The 18,902-nt window shown below is 34.1% G+C and overlaps 2 protein-coding genes across 9 annotated transcripts; one reads left to right on the forward strand and one right to left on the reverse strand.

Moving 5' to 3' along the window:
- Positions 1-1,169: 1,169 nt before the first annotated feature.
- On the reverse strand, positions 1,170-11,325 carry fl(2)d (Pre-mRNA-splicing regulator female-lethal(2)D). 5 transcript variants are annotated; one of them, XM_087358545.1, is made up of 6 exons: positions 11,212-11,325; positions 9,601-9,794; positions 4,170-4,294; positions 3,545-3,723; positions 2,548-2,702; positions 1,170-2,320 (listed from the first exon to the last, which is right to left on the reverse strand). In XM_087358545.1, the coding sequence occupies exons 2-6, from the start codon at positions 9,782-9,784 to the stop codon at positions 1,356-1,358; spliced, it is 1,608 nt and encodes a 535-aa protein (XP_087214671.1). In that variant the 5' UTR covers positions 9,785-9,794; positions 11,212-11,325; the 3' UTR covers positions 1,170-1,355. The 5 variants fall into 5 exon arrangements, with proteins under 5 accessions (XP_087214671.1, XP_087214670.1, XP_087214668.1 ...); XM_087358544.1 differs by lacking the exon at positions 11,212-11,325 and adding an exon at positions 10,769-11,108; XM_087358542.1 differs by lacking the exon at positions 11,212-11,325 and adding an exon at positions 10,667-11,107.
- On the forward strand, positions 11,208-18,831 carry Vti1a (Vesicle transport through interaction with t-SNAREs 1a). 4 transcript variants are annotated; one of them, XM_022065181.2, is made up of 8 exons: positions 11,208-11,346; positions 11,482-11,614; positions 11,779-11,837; positions 12,467-12,608; positions 12,693-12,904; positions 13,678-13,804; positions 18,057-18,157; positions 18,578-18,831. In XM_022065181.2, the coding sequence occupies exons 2-7, from the start codon at positions 11,521-11,523 to the stop codon at positions 18,110-18,112; spliced, it is 690 nt and encodes a 229-aa protein (XP_021920873.1). In that variant the 5' UTR covers positions 11,208-11,346; positions 11,482-11,520; the 3' UTR covers positions 18,113-18,157; positions 18,578-18,831. The 4 variants fall into 4 exon arrangements, with proteins under 4 accessions (XP_021920873.1, XP_021920849.1, XP_021920856.1 ...); XM_022065157.2 differs by lacking the exon at positions 11,208-11,346 and having other exon boundaries at positions 11,359-11,614; XM_022065164.2 differs by lacking the exon at positions 11,208-11,346 and having other exon boundaries at positions 11,359-11,614; positions 18,075-18,157.
- Positions 18,832-18,902: the final 71 nt, after the last annotated feature.

Genomic DNA, 18,902 nt, shown 5'->3' on the forward strand with positions numbered 1-18,902 from the left:
TAATAATGATAGCCAGAATAATAGTTTAAGCAAACTCAAAAGCTAAGAAAAATTAAAATATTCCCTATACAGAGCATCTACTGTTATTCAATGATCTGTAAATCTCTCGGCATTTTAGACAACAATCTTATGCGTATAATTAAGTGTTATTTATTCTATAAATGTTAATATAGCCACTAATGAAATGTATACAGGCAATCAACATAGGTGAAGAGGTCTGCTTAGGTATAGTTAGTTTAATAATGTACATGCACCAAGGATCATGGTTAATGGGGTCATTCAGTCTTGTGACTTTCAGTATCAGTTATTAAGTTGTTTCAGAGATAAGAGGTTAGAAAATAAGAGTTTGGAGTAGTGACCCATGACACAGTCCATACCAAGTTTTATGAGTTTCCATCCAGCCATTCTCTAGCTATTAAATATATACAGATATGTATATATTTGAGGTGGAATTGGTTTGCAGTTCACATTGTTATCAAACTAAATGTCACATGTTTGGGATGGACTATGGTATTAAACATTCCAATGTGAGGACGACCTGGCAACTCAGTTTTCTATAGCAGTACCCATTATCTATTACTCCGTTCTAAAATGTTGCTAATGTTAACTTTTTTCTTTGAATAGTCTGTTCACCATACATACATACACCTTTACAATAATACATAATTTGGAGTGCTGTAAGTTATTGAACTGTATTTTAATGTGATGCCATAAGGGAAATATTGAGAAACATTGACTTATTCTGTTAACCCTTATGCTGCTACATTCTACTTTAGTCAGATTCCTGTGCATACTGCAACATTTGATTCTACTCCCTTAGTTATGATATTGTGATATTGTTGGGCTGCGATCTAATTTGAACAATTTAAATTTGTCAATAATGTTGCAGGGATGCTATTGCAAGTTTGATTTTGACACTTGTGGCATTTCTCAATTTTAAGTGGTTATACAAGTTTGTAAAAAGTGTATTGTATGTTATATATACTGAGTATATAATTGGTGTGTTGGTAATTTTTATGGTTTTTATTTATATACATACAAAATCACCAGACCCTCATAATGACTTCAAATTTTTACCTTAAAATGACATTTTAGCAAAGCTGGGAAAAAATAATGCACAGTGCAAGGGTTAACAAAGGATAGTATTATGACTGACCTTACAACAAAAGTTAAAAAAATTTACACTTTATTACCATATCACCCCCACAACTTTTGACATCACTTCTATTTTATAATATTCATTTTCACATTAGAAGTTACAGAATTAAATGATGACACACTAACAATAAGACAAAAACAATTTATAATTCATTAGTACAAACCATTAAAATTAAAAGTTCGTATGCAGCACTTGCTCACTGCCCATCAGTTCCCAGAACAGATGTATCTCCATTGGTCAGACCTGTTTCATCATCATCATCTTCATTGTAATGAAGAGATATCTCAGAGTCCCGGCGTACCTTCTTTATAAGAGGTACATTATCACTGTCATCACCACTGCTGTCATCACTAGGATATGTCCTTTTTCTGATACTGCTTGGGGATTGTTTGGCATGGCTGTTGCCCTTCACAGAAGCCTCCAATTCGCTATCACCAACATTTGCAGTTCCCTTTCCTTTAGTGTCTTTACTTTCTGTTTCAGCATGGTTCGAGTCCCTAGATTCAGTTTCCTCCTCACCAATGTCCTCAGATTCCAGCTTCAGAATTAACTCACCAGAATCACTTGAAGATTCATCTTGATGCTTAGTTCTTTCCCAATCCCGTTTCAGTGCTGAGGCAGTTGGACTAGGTGGTTGCAAATTTACTGACTCATTTGATTCCTCAAAAGTTCTTTCTTCAGGCTCCTGGGATGATCGTGGTCTAGTCCTAACCTCACAAGACACACTACCATCTTCAGCAGGAGCAGGACAATGGATCATTTCTTTATGTGCACTGGCAACATCAACAACAGATTGCTCTGTGGTAGGACTCAATGGACTGCACAGGGGGGACTGTACTGATGACACGTTGGGGTCTCTACATTGTGCTTGGTTTGAAGTTCGTTCTTCCCACCCTCCCAAGTCTTTCTCCCCCTTAAGCTGTACTCCGTTATGGCATATTGCTGGAGTCCGTGGTCTGGCCTCCCTCCCCACCTCACTATCTGCCACACCTTCATGATGCTCAGACACTGTCAATGCATTCCCATTCTTTAGCAATGTGTTTTCTTGCTGAAGACTAGACACTGTATCTTTTGCCTTACGGAGTTCCTGTTGCAGGTAATAGATGGTACTTTGCATCCCTTCTACATCTTCATCTAGATCTTGCAAGAATTCATCCAATTCTGAAAATATATATCTGTGTATAATATATGACAAATGATAACTCTTACATTACTACATCATTTGCAAATGTGTAAGTTATTTGCTTTCTAATTTTTCAATATAACAGCAATGATGAACATTATGTTCCTTGTAAAGTTTAATTCAATGTTTCTTATACTTGCATTTACACTGTAAGACAACTTTATTATGAATACTAACCAGCTAAGGGCAGTAACAGAATATTTACCTGACTGTGATTTCTTCACTTCTTCACTGAAACTTTTCTGAAGAGCCAAATCACCTTCCAGTTTGGCCAGTCGACCACTATTGATCATGCGACCTAATTCCTCATTTTCCTGGTACAACAGGCGACACTTTGCCATCAGCCTTTTGCCTGTGTTGCTTTGAAAAAATATAGAAAATACTGTTCAGAAAACCTCCCTATATGCTACATATAAAGGTAATATATTTATCTGAATCTAAGAAACAATATTTTCCTACTTTACCTTTACTTGTTCCCAAAAACATTCTGTGACTGACACTTTTTACATTTAACATGCTGTTTTTCAGCTGTCAAAACCAATGCAACCAATAACAAAACAATCATAAAATGGCTTGTTCCTTTACAAAGATTTTGATATATTATAACATAATTATTATACTCATCAAGAAACTCTTGTTATGAACTGCAGGTTCATCCCCATTTTTACAACCAATCATCCTAAGATCCATTTTAATACTATCCTCCCATATAAATACAGGCCGAACAAATGGTCTTTTGTAATGAGATTCCAACACTGGTAGCAGAACCCAAACATTCAACACTGCTAATCCCAAAGAACACCACTGGATGCGATCCAGTTTCCATCCACCTCCTATCCTCACAACATATTTTCCTAATGTCCACATACATGTTTATCTTCCATGAGCTTTCCCAACAAATTTCTATATACATTAATAGTCTCCACAATCCGAGCTATATGTCCAGGCTATTATATAGTCTTGCAGATTTCACTATGCTAACAATACTGACTTGTGTAAATCACAAAACTTTGTTATGTAACATCACACATAATAAATATAACAAAATTAACAGATAATCTCTGCTCTTTATTGTGTGGTAAGCAAAGGGGTTAAGGCACTCATGAACCACAGTATGGCAAATACTGTCTTTCATTCTCTTTTAAAAGGCTGGCTATGTTAATGTTCGTGTTTCATAACTAATGACTTGCTGGATAGGTTACCTGTCGGGTGTGAACTTCCATGCACTCAGCTCATTCTGAGTCTCTTCAAGACGTGCCCTAGTTGCAAGCAGTTCCTGCCTCAGACGTTGAAGCAACAGGTTCACTGCAGGATCAAGCAGGGCTGAGCGAAGTGCCGCTGCTCCCGGGGCTTGTGCCGCCTTTAACTCAGCTATTTGATTCTACAGAGGAAAAGGATAAAAGTTTCCACAGAAAAACCTTATAATAGCAGTAAAATAACTATTACAGTGTATCCACAGCACACACACTAGGGATTTAACATGAACTCCCAAGATCACTAATAACAAAGCCTGCCACTGGAAAACATTCCTGAGCCTGTTTAATACAATGTGTAAAACTGTTAATAGATTTTTGGAGCAAACTAGACAGAGGAACTGGGGCAACCTGGGCAATAACGATAAACTAAGAAAATATGTTACTATTAAAGCAAAATTTAAAACTCACCCAAATGAGAGAATTATGAATTGCTTTTATTACCATCACACAGACGGAATGTAATTATGTTACAGCCCAATGTTAGAAAATTAACTTAGCACAAGTGGGACCACTCAAAGTAAAAGTAGTGATATGAAACTTTTCATAGTATACATCACATTACAAAACATACTGCATATTCCTGCATTTCTTGTTCCTTGGTGGCCAGCCGACGGACAAGAACTTTCTCCCGCTGAGTGGATTCCAGATGTTGTTGTCGCATTCGATCTTCAGAATCTCGAAGATTTGCCAATTCAGCTGTAAATATCAAATGAAGAATATACAGTGGAACAAATATACATCAAACTCAAAACATAACCTGTTAATTAAGAAAGTACTGCATTAGCTGACAAATGACATTACAAAATATCTACTACAGGGCACAACATGTAGTCAACAGCATATGTAGCCAACAGATATTCTCCGATGTCTGCAGCAGTATTCTCTAGAACATCCAGTTATTTTATGGTAAGTTAAAATCACACATACCAGGGAGGTAAGAAACACAAAGCATTTGAAAAATGGTGCAACCAGTTCATGTGAGCCTCAACACAAATGCAGACTGAATGCAATGCTATTAAAAGTCCAGATTAGTTCAGTCATAAAAGAAAAATCTAACTCAACAGAACTAAGTCTTCCTTCAGAAAATTATAATTATTGAGTTACTCAAAAAAACCACTGTTCTGTAATAGAAAACTACATCAGAAAGATCACAAAGGCCTACCACTGGGTTGAAAAAGTTTCTAAAAATAATGGGCATGCATGTTTATGGTGTCATTAAAAGGGTACATTTCATCCACACATCTGCCTGCTATCTAGATATTTAAGTGAATTAAACATACACGTGATAATGCACGTACAACAATTTTGTCAAAATATGTCTAAGGACTAAAAAGAAGTGAAAGTTCACTGAGGCCCTTAAGAGAAGTGACCATTAAAATGAAAGAACCTAGAGTAAATTAAACTTCTACATGACAATTGTACATCTAACAAGTGTCCTACAATTGGTTTCATTGCAATTTGTCAAAGGATTCATACAGATAACCCTATGTAAACACCAATTAAGCCCTTAACTCTTGAAAGTAATTAAGTGAATTAAACATGGTAATACACTTATAACAGAAGTGCATTATGTTGCTCATTATGTCACAACTAAGAGTCAGATTTAAAAAATCCCCATGGTACATATAGCGAAAATACTTATGGCAGTACAATGTGTAATCACTATTAGTTTTCGAGTCATCGACAGATTAGTATTATTCTTCTTGTAAACATCATTATGAAATATGATCAAATGATGGGCTCAAGACTAGTTTTTTACATATAGTATATTACAAAATATATCAAACATAAAGAATGTGCTACAAACACAGGTAACAGACATTTCTGTTTACAGTGTACAAGACTTTTCATCTGTGATAAAGCTAGGTTTGTAAATAAAATAATAAAAAGACAAATTAATAGTACTGACTTATAATAATATGAAAATCCCTACTTGTATTTACAAGTAAACTCTCCCTTCAATGGTTATTTTGGATTTGTATTCTGAAGTCCACATTTCTATTACATGATTTTTTAGAAACTAACTAATGCAAAGAAAATTGTTACATAGTGTAACAAGTGAAGGGTGGTGGAGTGACTTAATTTCAAGCATTATTTTGCTCAAAAAAACCTCTTGGTGAGAAATGAATGTGGCTGACTGAGGCACTGTGCTCATCATACATCTTTCCAAACATTTCTATTTAACCAGCTGGCAATCTCCAATTACACTTTTCTATCAATTTATTTTCACAATACAGATGATATTTAGCATTCACTCAGTCTGCAATTGTCTCCAGGATGAAAATACTTATGAATTAGATACACAGAAAACAAGTATGCCTTAACTCTGTGCACAGTATTCTATTAATATTAATAGTCATCAAACAATGTTTTAGAGGTGATAACAAATGTGAACCACCTAGAGAATAAAGCATGTTTATCTGTTTGTGAGACAATTTTAAAACAGAAAAATATCCTACTGTTAAAAAACTCTGGTTACTGGCTGCACTTCATAAAATTGTCTTTGCTCAACTTTTAATTCTGATATATCAGAAAATAGTGTATAGTTTCAGTCTGGGGCAACAACTTCATCACAAGAACTTTCACCCATACTGACCGACAGGGTTCCCAGGAAGAAACAAAGGACTCAAGTGAGGATGAAACCAAATCACAGAACACAAAACATGACAGAAATGTGTTGAGAACTACTGGTGCCCAGGTATGAGGGGAATTATACACACATTATGTTAACACAACTGCACTTACTTCCTCCTGTCTCCCACCACTTCCCTTTGAGCTGTTGCTGACATTTTCCTTTCTGGTCTTTCATATTTCAATATGCCACACCTACTTCAGTCAGATGGAGCAACAGCCAAGGCAAGTATTTTGTTAACTTAAGTTCTGCCATTTAGGTTGTGTTGTATAAGACGCCTTATACGTGGAGCAGGTCACTGCGCTGAGGCTATTTACTTTCTCATGTTAGATGTAGGTTGAATACTTGCATCCTCCACCGCGATTATATCAATCATTGATTCCATGGCTGAGGGGGGAAGTGGGCCAATAATGGGCAAACAGGAGTGAACTTCAAATGCCTTGATCTTGAAAAGCACACTGGCCCTATTATATTTTTGCAAAACCCTTACCATACACTTCTTCACTGTTCATTCCTTTCAGCTGCTCCTGCACATCATTAAAAAATCGGTATGTCCATATGGACATAGGCCACTTAATGAAGCACTTTCTGTGCACTTGATTTCAGATGGACACTGAACACACCAAACCTTATAGATGTTAACACAAACTAGAGAGAACACTAAAATGTGCGCAAAATGAAACACTCCAAACCAAATGGGAACCGTTGGCATTTACATGAATGAGAATGCTGCTGCAACACATGGAGGATACACCACTTCCATTCCTTTGTAAACACGGTAGACTATTCACTGTCACTTCAACAGATGAACAGATTTCTATCTGGCATTTGCAGCATTCACTAAATTATTTAAACTATATGAAGTAACACTGTGGAACACTTAATCATTCACAAAATGAACATAATATTTGAATAAACTAGTTTCTAACCAATGGATCTCGAACTCCAAGACCTTTTGTAAGGCACATGTAGCATAAACTATGCAAGAAGATGGCAAGTAGGAGTTGAGAAATCTCTGACAAATCAGGTATAAAGGACAGGAAGTAAAGGACGGCCGCTTTAAGCTCGAGATACCTTGGCATCATCACACAGTTCCACTGACATACTTGAGACAATCTGCTGAAACAAGCACCCAGGAACAAAGGAACAAATATTTCTTGTTATAACTGACATACATAACCATTTGTTACTGGTAGCTTTCCACATGTGAGACTTAACCAACATAGCTCTAGCAAAGTTCAGACTTTGTTTTGTTTGCTAACCCATTTCAAAAATATGTTCATGTGAATCCTAGTCACTGCAAGCCCATATCCAAGTACAATACACAACCCCACAACCTTAAATTCTGCATTCTTGTGACAAAGTCTGGGAATGAAAGATTATAATACTGCCATGTTGCAAATAACATAAAAGTATTTATTCTACTTACATGACACAATCTGTACTCATTGTGACAGGATTGCATTATTTTAAATATTCTATTATCAATTAAATTTAGTTTGTATGTGTGCATGTTCTTTCCTTCAGTTGTCAAATTAACAACTAGGACAGAATATACTTCATTGTTCAGCTCATGTAACTGTCTTTACAGCATAAGACAATTGCATCCCAACTTGAACAACTTTAAATCACATCAATATTTACTTAAATATTTAGATTTTTATCTTGGCAAAGCATATACTAGGAATAACAAATCTTACATACTGAACTGTGGGATATACCACCATTCTGATAACAGGGAATGTGTACAAACTGGCCTTAATACCAATGCATACCTTACACATTGTCTCACAGTTACTTCCTACCTGATGGCAGAAGTGTAGGAAAATCATACCCATGACTTGTAAGCTCTTTATGTAGCTTACAATTACCTTTTCAACACCAAGATAAATGCAAGAACTAAAAATGATTAGCAGTTAAAAAGACAATTCCCTAAGAAGTAAAAGACAACTATAAAAAAGAAGCTTGTGATGATAACTCTCTCTATGCACTCATTCTTATTATCTGAACTGCAGATTCCAGCTGTCCAAATATGACTGAAGATAGCCTTCCTTTAAATATGATATCATTTAAATTAAGAATGTACATGCTGTAAAGCAAAACTCAGGTGAAATTAGTAACTGTATTATAGTTCTGTTATTGAAGAGTTTCACTTTAGGAATCCATCGATTCTGTCTCAAAAAAGAGATACTAGCATACAAATTTACAACGTATATCTCACTGTATTCTACAAGTTTTATTTCAAATATTTCTTAGTGTGGTGAATATTACATTAGCTAATCAAAGGAATGGCATCTGACAATTTTTCAACAGTCAATACTGTTCTGAAAGGGTAACTGCTAATTTTTCAGTTTAGTATTTTTAGTTATATTTCCTGAGAAAGCTGATTTTGCCTGCTATTATAGGAATTTGTACTGCTGCTTGTATGGTTAACATCTGTTCAGGCCACATGACAGCCATAACTTAACAAGAAAGTCTAAGGGCATCATTTTTAACTTATATTTTATTGAGGACAAATATAATCAAAATCTCTATGAACAGAGTGCAGCTGACAGATGTGTATAGACACACAGTAAGCCTAGCAAATTAAAATAAGTTCTTCTCATAACACAAGTGTAAAACACAAAGAGATCAGCACAATTTGGAAATAAGCAAAATTTAAAAGGACACAGTAACCATTATCTGCAGTTTGGCATAACAAGTAAAGTATGCAATAATGAAGTTGTTCCAAAACTCCTTCAATGTCCCTTTTCTCCATAAAAAAAATAAGAACATCTCATCATTTATCATCAGCATATAGCTACCCATACGGTGACTTTGCTGACTCTGCATAACAAATAAAATTACTTATGACTTACTTACATAACAATTTAAAAACAAAGATTACAAGAAAACAACTCTTAAAATTAACAATCTTTTCTTTGTAACATACTATCAGCTGAATTATTTTGTTTGGCTATTTGTGTCTAGTAATCAATTTCGAACAAAAAACAGTGGACACACTGATTACATTACGCTTCTGAAAGAAATCATTCTGTCCCATTTCAGCAACAGACCAGAATACTTGCAAATGAAGCCACAATGAAAAATATCATTATTAATAAATACAGCAAAACATATTATATGCTTACTCTGAAATTATAGAGAATACACAACATTTACAAAAATACGGATCCTAACTAAAACACTCAGCACACTTAACTTTTTTCTTAGGACATCAATTTTCTGACAGAATTTAAAAGCATTTAATTCCACTGTGTGCAAATCTTTTGTCCATTATTCTAGAACCTTGATTCATATATTACATTCCCTTACCATATATTTTAATTTCAACCTGTATCTACATACAACAATGAGAACACAGAACTACCTTCTTGATTTGAAGTTTGGGATTCAAGCATGTCCACATAGGAATCCAGTTCTCGCCAATTTCTCAATAAATCATCATGGCTTATTGATTCAAGCTGCTGTTCATTCAACTTGATGCGTCGTGGATGACGACTGTGAACTGCGGTACTTGGTGATGCAGACATAGTTCCAATTTCATCAGACATTGTTGTAATTCTACAATTAGAGAGAATATATACATTTATCCAGGTTTCTGCTCATGAGCAATATACATCTACTTCCAATTTTGTATTTAGTTATTACACATCAATTCCAAAGGCAAGACATCATCTGACCATTCAACCCAATGACAGCTGCGAGTGGTGCAGAGATAGTGCATTTTATTGGTAGTGCAGAAATCTACATATTATCCAGAAAGAGAAGTTACTTGTTTCTTGATTTATTAATGCTAATCAACTGTATACATAAGACTCAACAAGTAAACCCATCTACTTGTATGTGACTAATAAAAGTTTGTATCTTCTTTGGACCACAGACAATTAGAAGCGTATGACCATACAAAGTTATATGAAAAAAAAAGGTGGAAATAATTACATTATCATTTTCTCACATCTACTATGTCAACTGACAAAAAAATTGCAAGGGTGGAAAAAATTATTTGGCAACTGAAAAATTCAACATTTAAAACAACTTTTGAATATTCTAAAATCCTCATGGGCACCTCACAACTCTTCTAAGAGCATCAAGGTAGTTGCTAGCATACACATAGTCCCTGCTCTAGGGAGACGTGTAGGTATCCAACAAATAATTCTCAGGTTGGTAAATTAAGCTGGTTTTCCGCTTTATGACACCACGTAAGTGACCTTCAGAGGTACATACTGATTCCATCTTCTGGGCAGGGTACAAGTCGTCTACCCTGAAGAACAGCCAATACAAAGTTAAATCCAACTCTTTGTCGTGAAACTACTGCACTAAGCTCACAATCATAGCCATTAGGAATTCCTACAGAGGTTGAAGTTAAAACTTACTTTATTACTTTCTTTAATAGATTTGGGTTATGATGCCTCCATGCTTTTGTTGTTCATTACCTTATCTAACGCCGGTCACCCAAAATATACCACGACCAGAAAGATGCTTTACCACTTCCGAAGTAAAACTAAATACTTTGATGGCATGAGATTACATCGCACCTTGTAATCAGAAGTATATGTCTTCCTGCAACTAGAAATAAAGCCAACTACCGCCTTAATCGATGACAAAAAATCCAACCGAATCAATCTTATCACGTCTTTCTACAAAGAGGTCACAGGGCGAAGACTATAAGTTACGTGATCCATTAATCGGTATTCAATTAACATGTGTTCATTTCCAAACGTTATCTTTCATGCTTTTAAACTCAAAAAGAATTTACAGAGTTAAACCGAGCGTCATATTAAATAAACAGTCACTGAAGCAATTCATTACACCACTTAATACTTCCATTCTATTTCAACTGTTTATAAAAATTGCGATATACTTTTCTGAATGGAAAGCTACCTACAGCACAGATAACCTGAAAGCGCATTCTGAACGCGTTCCGTATCAAGCATCATCATGAAACGTTTTGCGCAAAGTGCATATTACATTCTTTTACCATATGCTGTCGGTCATTGAATCCCTTGATTAAAAATTAAAGTTGTGGTATCTTTCACACAAATGGATTTCAATTTTAATCCACAATCTCCATACATAAACCTTCAAATTACACACATCTTTCATAAATTGAACAGTAAGACAGAGTATGATGTCTTTTATAACAGTGAACAAAATGAAATTTAGGCCAATGAGCTCTGACAAATGTATACCAAAACCGGTATTACGAGAGGATTTGTTTAAAAACATTTCAATTATCCTTTATCGACAGACACGACTTCGGTGGTATTATCAGGCGCTCGTAGAAAAGATGGCGTCGTTAATGGAGAACTATGAGCAACAATATGCAGTTTTGACGGCTGATATAACTGCCAAAATCGGGAAACTAACTTCATCACATGGGGGTATGTGGCAAAAATGCCACAATATTTAAGTCTGATCATATTATTGATGTTATTTCGTCCTGACGATCATAGAAGCTTACTAAGTATAATATTAAATGCAGATTTATTACTTTAAATTATGTTAAGGAATGTATAAATGCATCTTTATTTTGTTCTTGCCGTAGCTGACAAGAAGACCCTTGTTCTTGACGTTGAAAGACATATGGAGGAGGCCCAGGAACTTGTGAGTGTAAATAAAAGAATAATATTGCTTTCAGCAGTAATTTGTAGTAAGAGATTTGTAAGCCTTCTTCTGTAGTTAATAGCCCCACATATTAATGATTACCCCAGAATTGAAGTACTGAATTGGTCCGAGGTATGAAGTTTTCACAGTGGTTAAGATGTTGGTTATGTTTTTTTGGTAGTCTTGTAGGTGGTTATCATTTTGGAGGAATGTATGGCCTACATCTTCTGCCCAGAATTGTATTGGATTGCATTGGAAGAGCATTTGCAATAATCAAAGCTTTTAATGAAATGTGACCTGTCTTTAGTCATTATGTATAAGGGAACATATTGTATTTTATATGTGCTGTAATTTATGTCTGAGATTGTTTATAGTGCATCCACTAGTACTTTTTCATGTCATTGTTAGTGACTGAGAGGACAAAAACATGCCCAGGAGGTAAATGTTTGTGGCACTGAAGCTGTATGATTGAAGCTCACTTCATATGGTTCAAGGAAATCAGTTCTGTAGCCTGCGCAACTATAAAAGATACAGAGTGCAGATACTTGCAGTTATTATCAAAAAGTTTATTTTGTTTTTTTACCTTCATTGTTTATCACATACTGCTTTGCTTTATTCTGTACACCAAGCTTGAGCAGATGGAACTGGAGGTTCGAGAAGTTGAAGCTTCTACTCGTCCACGTTTGAGGACGCGAGTTGACAGTTATAGGGCGGAACTTGGTAGGCTTAGCCAAGAGTTTATGAAAGTTCGGAGTCCTCCATTTCAAGATGGTGTGTATTTATTCTGTTGTTGGGATATAAAATTATATATTCCAAACATTCTTCCATAATTAATTAATGAATTATTTATTTTAGGATTGTTTGGGCAAGATGATGTATATGGGAGTGGAGTAAGCATGAATGAAGAACAGAAGTTAAGACTTCTTGATAACTCAGAGAGACTAGAACGAACAGGGCATCATCTTACCACAGGTTATAGAATTATTCTGGAGACAGAAGAAATTGGATCTCAAGTTTTGCAAGATTTACATGCTCAACGTGAAACAATTCAGAAATCACGAAGTAGGGTAAGCAGTTTGTTTTCCTAGTACAGTTGCCATATTGTCTATGGCAATGTGTTGTGGGTTTGGATCTAGTTCCCATTGGATGGAGTTTGGTTGCGTCTCAAAGCCACTGATAATAGAATGTGAAGGTTTTAACATTGCTAATACCTTTAACAGTGCCCATGATTCAGTTCCAGTTCACTTCCTTACTATCTCTATATCTAAAATGTGTCACGATGTTATTCTTCCATCTTTTCTGATATGTTTCAATAGTTTCCTAACCAAAATCCTTCTTACCTTCCCATCTATGTCACATATCTAACTCGTTGTATCTTTCTTTATATGACTACCTTAACTACATTAGACGAGCAATATATGTCATAAAATTCCTATTTTCTTTAATGAAGTAAGCATTTTAATGCATGTACTTGCCTTTAAATCCTCCGATTTCCTCGATGTTCCTATTTCTCTTCATCCTGTAGGATTATAATTGCATGTTACTTTGGGCTGTATTCACTAGTTCCACTTTTGGTCATTCCATCTTAATATTTTCAATGTTTTGGAAAGAAGACAATCTTATAACATCATCTAAACTGAATCATAACTAACATTTCTTGAATTAATTCCTCTCGAAATTTCAAGTTCATTTTTGTTTATTCTCAGATGTATACCTTAAAAAGCTGTGAAAAGGAGCTTGAAGTGGAAAGTGAGTGGACAAGGAGGAACAATGTCCTTCTGGTGAAAAATGCTGTTCTCTCCTCTCAAGTATTTTTCACTTCAGTTCCTTTTGATTTCAGTTGCGAGAAACAGATGCTGAGTTGGGGCGGAGTTCAAGGATCATCAGTGGAATGATCATGCGGTCTATGCAGCATCGCCTTATCTTGTTTGGTGTTGCTGTTGTATTTGTCATTGTTATTGTGTTAGGTATTTACTTTACAATTAGTAAGTACACATAGTCTCAATAATGTGCATATAAAGGTATTCCATTGAACGGGGTTGATAATTATAAAAGGAAGGTTGTGTGAATATAAAATATTGGGTGAACTGGCAACATTGAATTTGGTTACATTAATCTTAGAGGAAGACTGGGAATAAGTAACTTTATGAGAGTTGAGGTTTTCGTGGAGGTGAGAGTTTAGACTGTGGTCTTATGGATTGTGATGTTGTACACACTGTTACAACTGAGAAGAAAGTCTAAATAAGTAAACATTTGTATTTGCTAATAATTACTGTCTGTGAGGCTTTTACTTTTATCTGAGAAACCACAAGCACAGTTTAGAATGATTATAACAAGGATGAACCAGCTATGATCTGTGAGTCAGGTGTGGTCATGAAGATTAATTTTTCTGCCCCACAAGTAAATTTGTAGACTAATGTTCCATAAAAATTATTCCACATATATATCTGAATCCTCTGATTTCATTAGGTTTAAGATTGATAGCTTCCATATCCCGTCATAGAATGTCATACTGTTTCTGTAAAATGGCCCACTACAAAACTCACCTTTGTAATAAAATTTCCTCATGCTTTGTTTACCCTAATGACTATTCAGACTTGAGAAGTAGATGGGTAAAATGATCTGCAGATTTGTAACAGTGGTTTGATATCATCATAGTATGGATGTCACATTTTGGAGGCTATTTGTGTCTCTGCCTTCATGAAAGAAGGAAGTGTCTCATGACAGTAACTGTTCAGAATGTACAAACCAAACTGTAACTAAAAAACAGAGCTGGAGTAGAAAACATGTAAATGGACTTCTAGGATTATTTGTTACAGTAGAATATAACCAAAAAATCTGCTTGCAAATGTTGCCTCTTTTGAGGTGATATTACTAAGGCTGAAGATGTCTTTATGTATCTGGTGGTGGTGGTGTGTTGTTCAGTACTGTCCACAGTAAAAATATCATCCTTAGATCTTTTACCTAATCTGTTAGTATGATCATATCTTGTATAAAACAACATAACAACAATGACATTCACATATTAGAGGAATATTTTGTAAGTAATCTTAGATTTATTTAACATTTTCTCTCTGTTGAGTGACTGCAGTTTGCAAATACTCTCATAACTAACTCATGTTGCCAGTCCAGCCCAGTACATTTATTTGTTACATTTACAAACCCCTGTATACAGTGTGATAGGGAAGCAAAATTACTGTATTTATTATATTTATATAAAATTTTACTTATTTATAATATAATATTAATCCTGCTTGTAGTTTGTGAAACAGATTATGTTTAATGTATTTATCAGACATTTTTGAGGTTATATTTGCTGTTAATAATTTTATTCATTATTTATTGATTTCTTATTATCAGTTTGATGTGTTGTACTGATGAGAGATGAACAAACCAAGTGATATTTATTATGGTCATTAGAATGTACTGGCCTGTTGATTACATTCTTAGTCATCACCATTGCTCATCTGACATGATCATTAACACATAGTGTATTTGTAAACATAGCATGTTCTTTCATTTTATTAATATATTTTGTAAGTAACTTCGTATTGCTACAGAGGAATAATGAAATTCACATTGACAATAATGTATTTTCTGACAGTACAGCAAGTTGTGGGATTTGTTGCAAAAAGTTGGGACTTCAAATATAATATAATAAATAATAGTAATAATAATTACACAGATTTAACATAATCTGTCCCACTAATTTTGTATACACAAAATATGATGAGATCAGAATTGGGATACTTCCAGATACCCCTGTGGGCAAGAGTTCCACCTGCATAACCATCCTGTACTAGTGACAGTACACAATATCTTACAAAAGTACTGTTTCATTTGTTCAAAGAACAAGTTGTAGAAAGAGTCAGTAGTATCATGATCCCATTCAAGCTGTGAAGCACCATCAAACAAAAGTGGAAGCTTTTTCTTGCATGTAAACATGCATGGAAATTTTGTGATAATTTTGAGCCATAATTTGAAACCTGTGAATTAAACAGTGCATCAGTAGTATACCAGTGGATTAATGTAAGATTTAATGTAATGTTTGACTTTCTGACTGCACCCCAAACTTTGTCTTTTCATTAAGTTGCTCACAGATACTCCAGTTTATCTTTGATTCTGCACCATAAAAACCAGAGTTCCATATCTGTTGAACTAATACATACTTACAGTTGCTAACCCAGTACACCAGTTAATTTAAATTTGATTTATAATCCTGTTCACTTGTTATTAGGTCTTCCTACTTTTTCAGTTCTCCAATACATAAATCCCAAGACCCATATAAAGAAGGGGAAGGCAAAATCAACCACTGAACATGTTTCTCATAGTAATCACTATTACAAGACAATACAGCGAAAAACATGTTATATATCATTGCTGGATTAATAGCTGAAAAAACTGTTGACGATACATAATTCAAAGCATTAGGATTCTCCATGCTCATCCACTGTAGTGTTATCTTTTTGAAGTTGATATAGAAATTTACAGGAATCAATCATGATCAACTTATCTTGAAATACACATTCCAGTTAAACTGAAAGGGTATCTCAAGTACCTCTGTTCTCTACATTCCAGTGATTAATGTCATCATTTATTATATTTATTCTGTGTGTGGGTATCTGCCTGAGGACTGTCCACAGTTTCTGCAGAAATTTAACCCAGATTGAATTTTTCTTGATCATTCCTTTCACTTGTATTTTACAAAACTACTTTGGTTTTGTGACAGAATTTGTGAATTTTTATCATCATGCATATGTAATACTCAGGTTTGTGTATTTTGATTATACAGTGACTTTTCTTATGTTTTAAATCCTTTCATAAAGAATATGAATTTTCTCTTGATAATGTGCTTCATAGGCACTGTGTTTCAGTATGCACTATCTGGCCTATTATATACAGTTATGAAAGAAGTAAAGCCCAGTTTTCTGTATTCCATGTAATGTATTAACCATAAAAATTCTGTTATCTATTCATAAGTATCTCTGAGGATGGGCTGGTGTGACTTCTTCCCATTCAGGTTATGTACACTAATGTTAGATTCACAAAAATATGATCAGTGATAATGAAACATGCTAGGAGGGTAACTATAAAGTGTAAGTAGAAATAGATATTAAATTTATGATGTATTTTGATTTTGAGAAAAAATTTTGAATCGGAATTATTAAAAGTACTTCTATGTATGAAAATCAAATTACACTTCATGTTTTAATTAGGGCTGTCATGTATAATTATTGTTTTCTTAGTTGATTGATTTAGAGATGCAACCTTATACTGTTCTTTATTAAAATACAAAATATGGCCTAAAGTTGTACAGACATTTGCTGTATTGCTGTCATAAAATATGTATTTCCTATTCTGTGTATAGTGACTACATTCTTAGCCTAAATACAACCTATCCTTCAGTTTTTGTTCTCACACTGGAAAACACCATGAATCAACCTTTTCAAATTTAATATTGATTTACAAGTTTACCATACAAATAGTACCATAGTGGCAAAATGTTTTAACTAATTAACTGCTGAATTTGTTAATAAAAGCTAATTAACAGTACTAATTAGTTTGTATTAATGAAAGGAAAATTGTATGTTGGAACATATCTGCAACTACTGCCCTTAACAACTGAGTTCTATCATACTACCATCACTAAAGGATGCAAAAATATTTTCTTCACAAATAATATACTTTAAAAATGAGCTTAACTTAGATATTTCAGTCTTTATAAAGGATAAACAGTCATTTTTTTAAATGAACAGCATGAGTGAATTAGAACATCCACATGAGTTTCTTTCACAAGTACTTCATGTCAGAATCTGATCCAGTGAAGAATTTAATCTGGGAGAAAATGGCAATGTTAATGACTATTGTATTAAGTGCTAATATTCATCATGAAAAGTATATTGAACATGTGTTTGTTACTTGATCATTCTCCTGATCCATAACTACACACAGACACTTGCAAATATTGGCTTTCCTCTTTAATGCTGAGAGATCAGACTGAAGGGAAGGAGTTTTTTATACAAATTATTCTGGTATTATTTGGTAGATGATCAACATTTTCTTATTTGAGAAAAAGTGAATAAAATGTTGAAATTTGATCACAAAGACAAAAAATAAAAGTACAACATGATTTAATTTAAATCAATATAAGAAGAAATCTCACCAGTTCCAAATATTTGTACTGCTTTAGATGTTCAACAGGTGATGTGATATTTACAGAATCTGCAATACTTGCAGAATCCGGATGCCACCATCATGCCTGGTTCAGTATTTGAATTCAGAAACTTTTTCAATCCTGAAAAGTGAAGGGAACAAAAGTGGTAAGTATATAATTTTACAGTTTGCTGCATAATTTTTTCAATAATTTCATAACAATTTATTCCCTTCCAATAGAAAATTAAGAATGGATACAATTTCTGCCATAAAACTAGCCTCTCAAAAGTAGAGCAAACAATTCAATACTTTGTTTATTTAGCAACACTTTTTCCAACTGTGTATGTTATATCAGATTTTAAACGTAGGATCAAGGACGAAAAGTGGCCATAGCCTCTATCAAATTATTGTTTCAATATTTTATTTTGACAATGTATAATTTGTCATTCATTCTGTTAAATATGTGCAAGAATGGTACCAGTGGACTTAAACACAAATGCCTCAAAATAAAAATGTACTACATGTAATAAATTTCTATCAAATATATTTACCATAGATTATTAAACACTGACTTTTTTCTCTTACAGTGTGTGCTTTGAGGTGATTAACATTGTCTATATACTTTCTTCTATAAATCAAATCATTTAAAAAATATAATGACTATGCCTTTACTTACCACATACATCTTCTATCTACTTGTGGATATTATAGGATTGTGTCAAACAATTAAATGTAACCCCTTGCTGATATTTCCATCAGCCATCACAATTGAAGTATATTTATATGTTATTATATACTGTATTAAAAATATATAACAAAAATAAAGTTTTGCTCTACACAAGACATGACTTCTTTACTTCAGTATACAATGCACCTAGTTAGCCTCACATATTATAATTTGTATCTATACAT

Source organism: Zootermopsis nevadensis, unplaced genomic scaffold (assembly GCF_977971745.1).
Source record: "Zootermopsis nevadensis isolate Lab colony 2312 unplaced genomic scaffold, Znev_1.0 Znev_ptg000030l, whole genome shotgun sequence".
NCBI classification, from domain to species: Eukaryota; Metazoa; Arthropoda; class Insecta; order Blattodea; family Termopsidae; genus Zootermopsis; species Zootermopsis nevadensis.